Source organism: Temnothorax curvispinosus, unplaced genomic scaffold (genome assembly GCF_003070985.1).
Source record: "Temnothorax curvispinosus isolate PA1 unplaced genomic scaffold, ASM307098v1 QBEX01003408.1, whole genome shotgun sequence".
NCBI lineage: Eukaryota > Metazoa > Arthropoda > Insecta > Hymenoptera > Formicidae > Temnothorax > Temnothorax curvispinosus.
In genome coordinates, this window is record NW_020213188.1 from 759733 (window position 1) to 771279 (window position 11547).

At 35.4% G+C, this 11547-nt stretch overlaps 2 protein-coding genes across 3 annotated transcripts in view; both read right to left on the reverse strand.

Moving 5' to 3' along the window:
- Window positions 1-11547, reverse strand: part of LOC112452446 (PDZ domain-containing protein 4-like) — a 185348-nt gene that overhangs the window by 66076 nt on the left and 107725 nt on the right. The gene's annotated exons all lie outside the window — the stretch shown is intronic.
- On the reverse strand, window positions 4303-6118 carry LOC112452448. Its single transcript, XM_025012654.1, has 3 exons — window positions 6065-6118; window positions 5448-5526; window positions 4303-5362 (listed from the first exon to the last, which is right to left on the reverse strand). The coding sequence occupies exon 3, from the start codon at window positions 5343-5345 to the stop codon at window positions 4413-4415; it is 933 nt and encodes a 310-aa protein (XP_024868422.1). The 5' UTR covers window positions 5346-5362; window positions 5448-5526; window positions 6065-6118; the 3' UTR covers window positions 4303-4412.

The following is an 11547-nucleotide window of genomic DNA, read 5'->3' on the forward strand; positions in this document are numbered from 1 at the left end:
AAATACATTTCTAAGTATCTGACATTTTATCGGTCATATTCTCTGTATGCACTGGTATGCATGGCACTATTAAAGAAAACTTTACAGAATGTCTTGCCATTTTGAGGCAATTTGCACGCTACGTCGCGAAAAATGTTTTTACATAAAAGAATCCATTAATATGCTAATAAAATCACGAGCAAAGTAAAGGGGTTGAAATCTTAATTTTGTTTTATATGTCCCGCCAACACCCCCGCGCGTCGGATAGCTTCCTCCATCAAGCGCATTCCTCTTTTTCTTCCTTTCGCCGCGTAAAAGGGCATCCGCGACAGACTTTTTTCTCATATTTCCCCGGTAAAGTGTCCCACCAACCCCCGTTCGTTATTCGCCGACATTCATCCAACCCCACACCCGGTTATCTTAAAACTCTCGACGATGCTTCACCCTTCCTCCCCCTCTTCCCCCTCCTCCCAGCGTGTCAAGTCGTTCCTCTTTCCACTTTTCCTCCTATCTCACCGAGGGGCAACTTCTTAAGTCTTCCCTCTTTTTCTCTTTATTGGAAATCTCCAAAATCATCGGTTCTTCTCGTACGACGCACGTGCGCGCCAATAAAAGCATGTTAATCGCTTAACTCATTGATATAACTATATAACGTTAGTTATTTTAATAATTAACAGTTTCACACGTTAATCACTTAAATTATTAATGTTTATATTTCTTTTTTGTTTATTTTCTTGTCGAATGCAAGCGTAATAAATGAATAATGATTTTAATTTGGCTATGCGGTATCCAGGAAAGATAGCGGCATATTCCAAGCTCGCGCGTATTTGAGAAGTACATTCGTCTAGATAAGAGTAACGCATATATAGAAAAAAATAAAGGTGAAACAAATATCAGTCAGCTACATATATTATGATTAAAATTGTAATACTTCGCGGTACTATAATTATAGTATCTACTAATTCTAGTTGCAATCTCGCCGAATGCTTTCATGTAGTTTTAATCCCGCGTTCCCACGAAGCATACCAATTCATTACCATCAGTCCCAGACAGCTTTTATCAATACTGACACTAATGGTTTCGCGCATCACTCGTTGGTTACTCTTTATATAACGCGTTGCTCATCGCACGTTATCGCGATGATCGACTGCACATTAATGTTTAACTTGTATGATGCATCCGCGCCCAACAAAAATACCCCTCCGGCTTCCCCCGTGTAATCTCACAGAAAAACTCACGTTTTTCCTCGAGTTCATTCATATTTCTCATTCCATGATCTTTGAAAGTACATTTTTTAAAAATATGACTCGAATAATGAAAGTAATAATTAAAATACGCTAGAAAATATTACATATACTGTAAAATCTACTATTTAAATTAAAATAATGGAATATATTATACGTTTTGTTCTTGTGAAACAACTAATACTATAGCATTTAATTTATACAAGCATAATTTTGAATAAAAATTTGTTCTCAGAAATTTAACATTATAATATAATCAGTTGTTTTATGCGGTAATATCCGCGAGATTTTCTTCAATTTGTAGCAAGCATAGAAATCCGCAAATGTCACGTTTTCGAATTAAGAGGAACTTTATCATCTCGAATGTTATCTAGCGTCGTACCAAGTCGTTTAAAGCAGAAAAATGGTAAAACAGTTTACACTGCGAGGGTTTACTATTCCTTGAACGCCTTGCATCGTTTCGCTCGTTCTTTGAAGGAAAATTCTGAAGAGACCTGGCAGCGAAGAACCCATCAAGCGAACCGTGCATCCCTCTCGTGCCCGGTTTCGAAAGAAGACTCTTATTAACCTTTGAAAAAATAAGCTCTCAGTAGCGGCAGTAGACTTTAACGCAACGTTTGACGACGGAATGACGGCGAGAGATGCGCGAATTGGTCGTGATAACTCACGCATCCGGATATGTCATGCAATCTTTGACGATTCAGACTCACCATTTTATTATTAAGACGTGAGTAATTCTTTTTGCTAAGATTCTAATCTCATCGAGATAAACCTGGCGCTCAACTTTATATAAAAAAAAAATTATAATGTAATTGGTTAATCTTTTATTTGTACTTGTTTGCATCTTTTATCTCGTTTATATATTAAAGGGTGAAAAAATTATCCTTATATGAATCCTCCTTTCTTCTAAAAAGGGCATGTCATCGATACTCGAATCTATCGAAGTATTGTTGTCGCTTTTCCACGATGCCGATTGGTTCATTCTCTGCACTTACTTCATGAGCGGCTGTCATGGCATATTTTGACAGTTGTGTGGTCAATAGTAACAGTGAAATATTAAAATTAAATAGCGCGCGCTTGTCTAGTAAGAGATAAAAACTGATGAATATATATACATATATGATATAATGTAAAAATTGAGACGTGTAATTTTTGTAGATTCTTTTTTAAATTATTTACATAAAAGTTTTAGACGTGCAAAGAGAGAGCGTTCTGTATTATATGTTACGTATTCGTACATATCACTGAAATGCGGGTAGAATTTTTAAAATGTACATGAACAATGACTGAACGTCAAATTTGACGAATAAAAAATAGATTACTTTATTTTAATCTCATCGGTATAAAAGGTAAAATTTACTCGTGTGATTTTATTAGTAGCGTGCGTAAAACAAGAATTACGCGCGTCAAACAGTCGAAGTTGCTTGGAAATGTCGTCTCGTATTTCGCGAAACTCGTCGGGGATTTAATTCCACTCGCAAATCGTCGACGACATCGAACCGCCAGCGCAGTAAATTAATAGAGACCGCGGGTTTATCCCGGGTATCGGATAAGATTTCGCCATTTGGAAAGCGTGGCGATATTGCTCGTTGGAAATCACCAGCGACAAAAGGGGATTGCTTAATCAAGCTGATTGATAGAACGAATCGTTTTGTAACCGATCCTGCCGACGTGTTATCGGTACGATTCGACTAACGACGAGCCAAAACTGACAATGTCGCACCCTCGTGTACCTGCATTTCGATAATTGCATCCACCGCCGCTGCGGGACCAGGTGGTATAACGAATGACGCGTTAACTGCACATTTTTTCTATCCGGTAACAATTTAAAGCGCGTGCATGAAAAGATCTTTAAACTAGATATTCGTATTCTAATAATATATATTCATAATCCGTATTAACAATCCTAAACATTACAAATAAGAATTGTATTATACAACAATTACTTGTACATCTTTAGAAAATTAAAATACACTATAAATTAATAAACAATAAAATTTATTTATATAATTTATAAAAATTATTCATATAATTTACATTCATCATTACAATATAAAAAAGTATAATAAAAAATATTATTTAAATAACTATTTAAATATAAAGTTTTCAAAATAAAATTTATAATACAATAAACAATTACTTAAAAAAAAATACCTCCATCAATGGAGAAATTAGACAAATTATCTTTTTTCATTATTATCTAATAATTAAATAAAATTTTGCTCGTCCTAGATTTTTGACTATATAATCAGTAATATGTATATAACAACGATACCTTTCTTGATACCTTTGAGAATTCTTCCCAAAGGAAATCGTAATATATAACATAGTGTATACTCTATAAAAGAGGCATACGTCTAAATTAAAACATAATTTTATGAATATGTTGACAATAATAATGATTACTGTTATTTAAATGTTAATCATCGAACAAGAACTCTAGTAAATAGCATCGCAATATACGAAAATACATCATTTGAAGTGTTCATTTGCTAGAACAAGCTATATATAAAATGTTTAAAAAAAACTATGAAATGTTCTTAAGTAATTATATTTAAACTAAACTAATTTTTTTTGTATTTTATAAAAATTTCTTATATTAAACAAATTGCCTAAAATTTAACCCTAATAAAGAGTCAATCATTACTAAAATTATTTTCAAAATCCAGAAAAGATGCGTGGATGTGTGTTTACATATGTTTGCATGTATATATGTTCAACGTGCAATAGGTATGTAACATACATATGTATATGTATATAATTACCCATACATTATATCTAATGTATTATAATATTCAAATAATTTCATTTTTATCCAATATAAAATAAAACTTTATAAAATACAAATATATTTCATAAAATTATATTAATATTTTATAAAGTGTAAATTTAATATAATATAATTTTATAAAATATAGATAAATACAATATTTTAAAAAATGTCTTACAATTTTATGAAATATAAAATAAAATTACTTAGATATTATTAGAAATTAATATTTCAATATAAACATAATCTTGTAAAATATTAATTAATTTTATAGAGAAAAACAAAATTCGCATCTAAAGTGAACAACGGAAGCAACGGAAATCAATTTCATTAACAATTTTAGAAGTGTGAAAATTTCTCTCGAAATGTCTTAACTTCTTTAATTAAATTTATAAGACATTGTGTGGTTGGTTTAGCAATTACTCAGATTGTGGTTGGTTCGTCGATGACTGAGATAATCCTGTTGTGCAATCAAATTCACATTTTAAAATTTCACATTCGGGTTCTTTTGCTAAACCTTTCATCCGTTTTAATTCTGTTTGTTCATCATTATCAATCGAATCTGAAGTTGTCCTTCTATCATGATCTAAATAAGATGGAGCTGATGGTATCATCAGGCTATCGTTATTTTCGTTTGTCAATACGTCCGTCGGTAACGATTGTTTTTCTTGAGATATCAAAATGTTTTTAAGCACAGATTGTTGTTTGTTCGTCGACTTCTGAGATGATCTTCTTATTTCCGCGTAATCAAGACAAAATTTTGAAATTTCATCTTTGTACTTTTGTATAGATTTCGGCCAATTGAACTTATTTGTATCACACGAGTCTGGATGAACTGCTTTTCTATCATGATCTAAATTATAAGTTGAAAGTGGCACTCTTGTTGTTACACACTTTTCATTTGTCAGTGTGTCTGCCGATAATGGTTGTTCCTCTTGAGGTGTCAAATTTTCTTTACTTGAAGATTGCTGTTGACTTATCGATACCTGAGATAATCCCGCTTTACAAGCAAGAGAAAGTTTGGAAATTATTTTCTTATGCCTTACTTCAAATTTCCTCATCCATTGTGATTCCGCTTGCCTATTCTTATTCCACGACTTAGGATATGATTTCTTTCTTTCACGAGCTGCTTGATAAGCTGAACGTTTCAGACGATCTATCGAGCAAGATTTGCAAACGCAAACTGACTGTTTATTTCCTACTAGCTTTTTCAGCAACCGTCTTTCTTCTTTCTTTGTAAAAATTTTAGATACATTACTTCTGTGTTCGTCGATTTCCTCTTTTGAACTATCTGAGGACTCGGTAGAGTCATCCGTAAAAAACACAGACTCGCTTGATGGTCGGGTTGACATCTTATTGAGTAACTCGACTGAAGTTAAAAAACTGCTATTACGTTTCACAATATTAATTGTATCTCCGCAATTATCAACTGTTCTGGATATATCTCTACTTACATTATTTTCCTTGAAGTTAAATTTATTTTACTCTGAGATGTTTTTTTTATGTTTGCTGTATCTTTGAATGTTATAGGCTCTATAAAAAAAAAAAAAGAAATAAAAATAAAAGTTACAGTAAACTGTAAAAAAAAGTTTCATAATAGAACACAAACATTACAATATCGTAAGAGAAAAGTCGTTAAATTGTTATGATATATATTTTATTCGCGCCCATAGACTATTCATACTCAAAGATATAATCGACATCAAAATGATTCAGTTTTTGTTTTATGATTCTACAATACTAACGTATCTGACAGAAAAATATTGTTTCTACCTTGTATAGAAATAAAACTTTCCAAGTGAATATGGAATCCATTTACATCGAAAAAGGAAATTTCAACCGTTTTCAAGATGTGCGGTATACATCATTTGAAGAAAAGAAAAAGAAAAACAATAAAGTTTCGTAAATGGTATATAATGGTAAAAATTATATAGAGAAAATGTATTCAAATCTTTTCGTAAATACTTCTTAAGGAATTGGAAAGAACTTGAAAAAAGATGCATAAGATATACACACACATGCACACATACACACGCACATACTCATATACATATATAATATATATACTTACAAAAGCCAAAAATTGTTCCACATACAGAAATTAATCAACTGTACGGAGCACGAATGTATAAACGAGTACGACTGAACGTTGGACAGATAACTAGTGGATCTCACTATACATACACATGCCTATATGATATGTGTATTCAACTTATAGGTACACGTGACTAAAACATGTTTGCCGTCTCTGTTTATTTGGTACGGAGGTCAGAGTTATTCGAATAAATTTCTTTCTAGTTCATTATTTGAACTTTATCCTTTTATCCATTATCTTCATTTCTAATATTATTCATTATTTGCATTATTGTTAAAAAATGAGTTAATTTTTCCATTAATTTGATTTAGTAGTATATTTTTGTTGCAAACCAAGCATTCCCACTTGTCATCTATATCGCAACAAGAATATTAATATTATGTCCTAAGTCTTATCTACATGTTATAAATTTTAAACTTATTTGAATAATAAATATAAATAAATTATTTGGATTTTATAACATATAAAGTCTAATTTGAAACTATCTCACCGAAGTGTAACGTTAATATAACATTTCAAAGTTTTCTTGTTTGAAATTCTTGCGAGAAGAAATAAAAATGTTTAAAAACGTATTCTCTTAAAATCTTTTTTTTTAATAAATCGTCTTAATAGAATAGGATGAATATTACTTATCTAAATATCAAATAAATTCCGCTTTACTTTCTTATAATGACCAATGCAAATCGATTTGTTTACCAAGAGCACATCATTATATTCCGACAAGCGGCGGAGTTTTCAAATCTCTTAAGTGCGGAACGGATCTCTGACCATAGCGAGCCAGCGCGAATGCGAAGGATCAAAAAAAGCTCGCTTCCGGAATGATTACTTCCATGGTTGGCGCATTAAAGCGCCGGGGCGCTTTCAGGACGAAGTAGGAACGTCCCGGAAGCCCATCAACGTCGTCGAGAGCAAATCCTTGTATAATGGAACGATCTAGCCGAGGCCATCGATCGTGCACGAGGGTGCGCTTCTCGCCTCTCTGCGCCGCGCGGCGTGTAACACCGCATCCGCACTCGCACCACCAACCACCAACGCCGTGCGGTTTCAATTTTGCCGACGCTCTGACCATCCACGCATCTCGCATCTCCCTTCCCCTTGCCCTCTCATGTCGGACGCAGCGGATATATCTTCTACTCGCTTACGAGGACGTCTCACGCACTTACATCGCAGCACCGCCGCCGCTGCCGTTGCCGCTGCCGCTGCCGCCACTACCGCAACACGCGTCTGTAACTTTGATGGACGCGTACCAGAGCAGGCTGTAACGTGCTGTTATTAATGGCTCTGGTATTACGTTCTCCTATACGTTCGAAACGTAATTTCGCGAGATTTATATGAACGATATTTCGGGCGATAAGCGTGTATGCCTGAGTAGCGTGATAACTCTCGCGGTGCAGAGCGAACTTACATGACTTTTCTCTCTCGGCGAAATTTAACGACAACAACTTTGACGAGCACGATCCGACGCGTGATTGTAACGCCGCGTTTATTAATATGATTTTTCGTTTGTTGAATTTTAACGATAAATTTTGACTTCAATGTACGCAAATTGACATGTTGTCACGTTATTAATGACCCGTTTTCCGACATTCGAAAAATAATTTTGTCGTACTTATGTGGAATTTATTTGGTACGAGCGTATTTAATAAATAGACAATTCTTGTATATTAGAAACTATGTGACTGTGTGCGCCTTCATCGTTTTGCTTCTTTATTTATAATTTAAATCAAAATCAGAATCTGATCATGAAGCTCTTAATCTCTGAGCACTAAAGACTAAAAGATTTTTATCAATATTGTTTTAAGACATTTGTTGGTATTTATAGATACCTTATCGATCTCTTCCGCCATAGGCTGTATATCACATCCGCACGATCGGACGGATTTCAATTTTGTCGGTAGCAAGAAAATCCTCCCATCCCTATCCCGAATCCCGTCGCGCACCCAACCCTTTCGATTATGAGAACGTATCGCTCGATTACGCAGGATCGTGTCACCGCACGATAGCGAATTTACATCGCGATCCCAAAATCCTGCGTGAAAGGGTGACGGAAATCAGCCGATATTGCAAGCCGTACCTGAGTGACGAAGGATCAGCTTGATCCTCTGATTGATAGCTGTTCGCGATCGCGTTAAATCCTAGGACGTATCATGTATTTAAGTATACCGCTGCATCGATCAAAGATTGGAATCACGCAGATCATTAATATCATCATATGTAAACAAATTCTGCCTATTAGTACAAATATATTTTTATCAAAATATATATCTGCATTACATATACCTAACTGTATGAGAGAGGTGACATATATCTCTGTGAATAATAGTAATTGTTGGCTCCTGCATAAGTATGTCATATATTGGATCAATTTCACGTTGAAGATGTTTACGAGGTTGAGTGAGGTGCGCTTGACGAGAATCAATCTGGAGATCGAAGGGATAGTAACTCAACCTATCTGAGAACACGTATATCACTGATAAGCGATATCAGAAGATGTACCTGACTGACTTAATTTGTGATTATCAGTGACACCCATGTCGGTCCGCTTTTACCATCTAATAATTATCTTAATAATTAAGAATTTTTTACCTTTCCTTACAAAATATCATAATTAATATCAGCTAACATCATCTCGTAAAATATGTACGTTTAAATATCTTTATTTTTCACATAGAAATCTTAAACAATTCTTATGTCAAATAAAATTCTGCTTAAAATGATCTTTTATCATTAAAGAAATTCCTTTGCATTTTAAACATTTGTGTTTCGTACATAGGTATACACAATTGTTTTGAGTTTTAACGATCATAATGGTAGAGTTCTCTTGATGAAAACTCGATGACGGTGGTCGACATAGGACAACCCTTCATCGAGATACACGTTACAACGTTATATCAACAGTGGCGCATCGTTTGGACGGTTTCTCTGCATAGAATAAGCGAGTTCAAGCGAATTCGAGGCACCCTCGAAAGTTTCCGCGGAGATACGCAGTCTCTCTCTTTTCGAGTATCTATATCTACGTGCGCCCTTAGGCTCCAGCTTTATTCCATCGTATTTCAAAGCAAGGTCTCGTCTTATGCGCGGCTATGCAAATTTCGATAACGCTCAATCGAATAGTTCTGCAATGGAGTGCGGAGGAACAGAAAAAGCACTCGTGTCAAAAACACCACATCGTTTTCGCAAAAAAATAAAAAAAGTGTAAAAACGCATAACCACGATTTATCTGCAAGTCTACAAAACGTTTTTTTTTATAATCTATACGATTGTCTTCCTAATCTGAACAATAATTAAAAGTAGGGTGTGATTTCATGGAAACGATATATCCTCACTAAAAGCACTATGCAAGCGTAGTAAATATTTGTAGATTTCTCTTAAAATAGTAAAAAATTGTTAAAAAAAAGAGAAGCAAAGACATTGCAGAATATAAAGAAACAATTTGATTTTTATATGATCTCCTTGTTGTAAGATTATAACTAAAATTATTCCGGATAGCATTGCAAATAGTTATTTTTAACGTGACATCATAAACAGTGACGTGTAAGCTTCACAATTTTTTAATTTTAAGCTCGTAGAATGTATCAACGAGTTTCAACGACGACGTCAATTAATTAAGCAATCCTGCTCGGCGTTCGAGAAACGATGTGAAACTTGGCGTTGACAGATGTGGACAGGACTATTCGTATCCTCCGTGCGGCGATCAGGTACGGCCACCAAAAAACCATTGATTCGACGGAAAAGGCATTATGCCCGGAGTCCCGGGAAGCAGTCTCGCATCTCGAGACGTGTCTCGAATTCACAATAAGCCGACGAGCGCGCAGTCAAATAGCGTCCTGCGGCGGATCGAAACCACCTGGCAGACAGGTCTCGTTTAACTGGCTCCTCGCGCTTCAGTGGTCGCCCATTTTGGTTTTGCTCTATCTACTCGTGTACGTTTCCTGACTTCGAAAATTTCACCATGTGACAGAGCATATTCAACGCATCCCTTTCATACGTCGTCACACTAAATTTTTTAGATTATTGTAAGATACTCTATTTGGTATTTAGGCGCAGATAAAAGTATCCGCGCAGATGATCTATTGTTTCGTCGCGTACCAAAAATGCTGTATTTCGAAAATCCAACAAACAAATTCTCGTACAATAAATAATTTCGATAACAATTACACATTAAAGTGACATCATCTTTTTCAAATAGAAATAAATTATAACAATTCCTCATTCCGTAAAAGCGCACTTGCTAAATTTTTATGATTGTAAAAATATAAATTTCTTCTCTCTCGAAGATTACTTGATAATTTGATTTAAACTCGGCATTTTATATGCGACGATCTAATAAATATAAGGTATGGATATTCGCTATTGAAGCACATATGGAAAGCGTAGGTATAGGTATACATACTATACCCTGCTTCTAAATGCGTTCCGTTTCTCTGTTTTTACTTCGACATCAAAGATCCGCCCCGTTGGTTCTCGCGAAGTTAAAACACTTCTTCCGTTATCTCGTTCTCGACGAGTGAAACTTTTTCTCCGAAGAAACATCGCAAGAGAAACATCGATTCACCACGAACCACCGAGTTGGCCGAGTTACAGATCATCGCGAAACTCGATCTACGGTAATCCATAACCGATATATAGATGAACCTCTGTGCGTGATAAGAGTGAGTTTGTTCTCTGCGAATATCTCACGAAATCAATCTACCGCAGTCTATCTATCTCTGTCAGTTTCTCCGAACGTCCAATAATCCTCCCATACACGATACTTTTACATTTCTGTAATATCTTTTTCTTTTTTGTTTATTGCTCAATTCCACCGCCAGTGTTTTCGAGTTTCGTTCCGGTAAAAAAATCCAATTCAATAACGCGCGATCGTTAGCGACAGAACGAAATAATCTTTCTGATATGTTCTCCAACCCTCAAACATTACAATTGATAAAAATCAAGAATACAATTAGAATATTATTCGACAATAACGTGAAAACGATTCAAGAGTAAGAGACAAGAGACTTGTTCCTATTCTAGGTCCGGCAATCTTTTACGACGACGGTTAATCTCGTCAAAATTCATCCTCCAATCCCCTGCGCAGCTGGTTTCAATCTCACGTCCGCAAAGACGCTTGTATATCTTCGTTCAGTTGTGGAGGCAGTATAGACTCACCGCGAAGCACCCAGTAAAGCACTCGTCTCCCAAGTAGTCATGTAGATTCTCGATCTACGACGAGCCCGTCGTGTCGCCGGCAGGGACAAGCGAAGCGGCCTGTCTCTTCCCGTCCTCCCTCGTCAAACCTAAATCTCCTTCCCGATGTTCACCCGATTCCCGCTTCTTACACGGATATCCGGTCCTTCCTTCAGATTTTACCCTCCTACTTCTCTCCCTCTCTCTCTCTCTCTCTCTCTTTCTTTCTCGCTCTTGTTTCCACTTCTCTAGCGATGTTCGCAGAGTTCTCTCAGCGTAGTCCTTCAAATCTC

Excerpts from the sequence above, each read along its gene's own strand:
- LOC112452448 (XM_025012654.1), bottom strand. The coding sequence starts at position 5,345 with ATGTCAACCCGACCATCAAGCGAGTCTGTGTTTTTTACGGATGACTCT.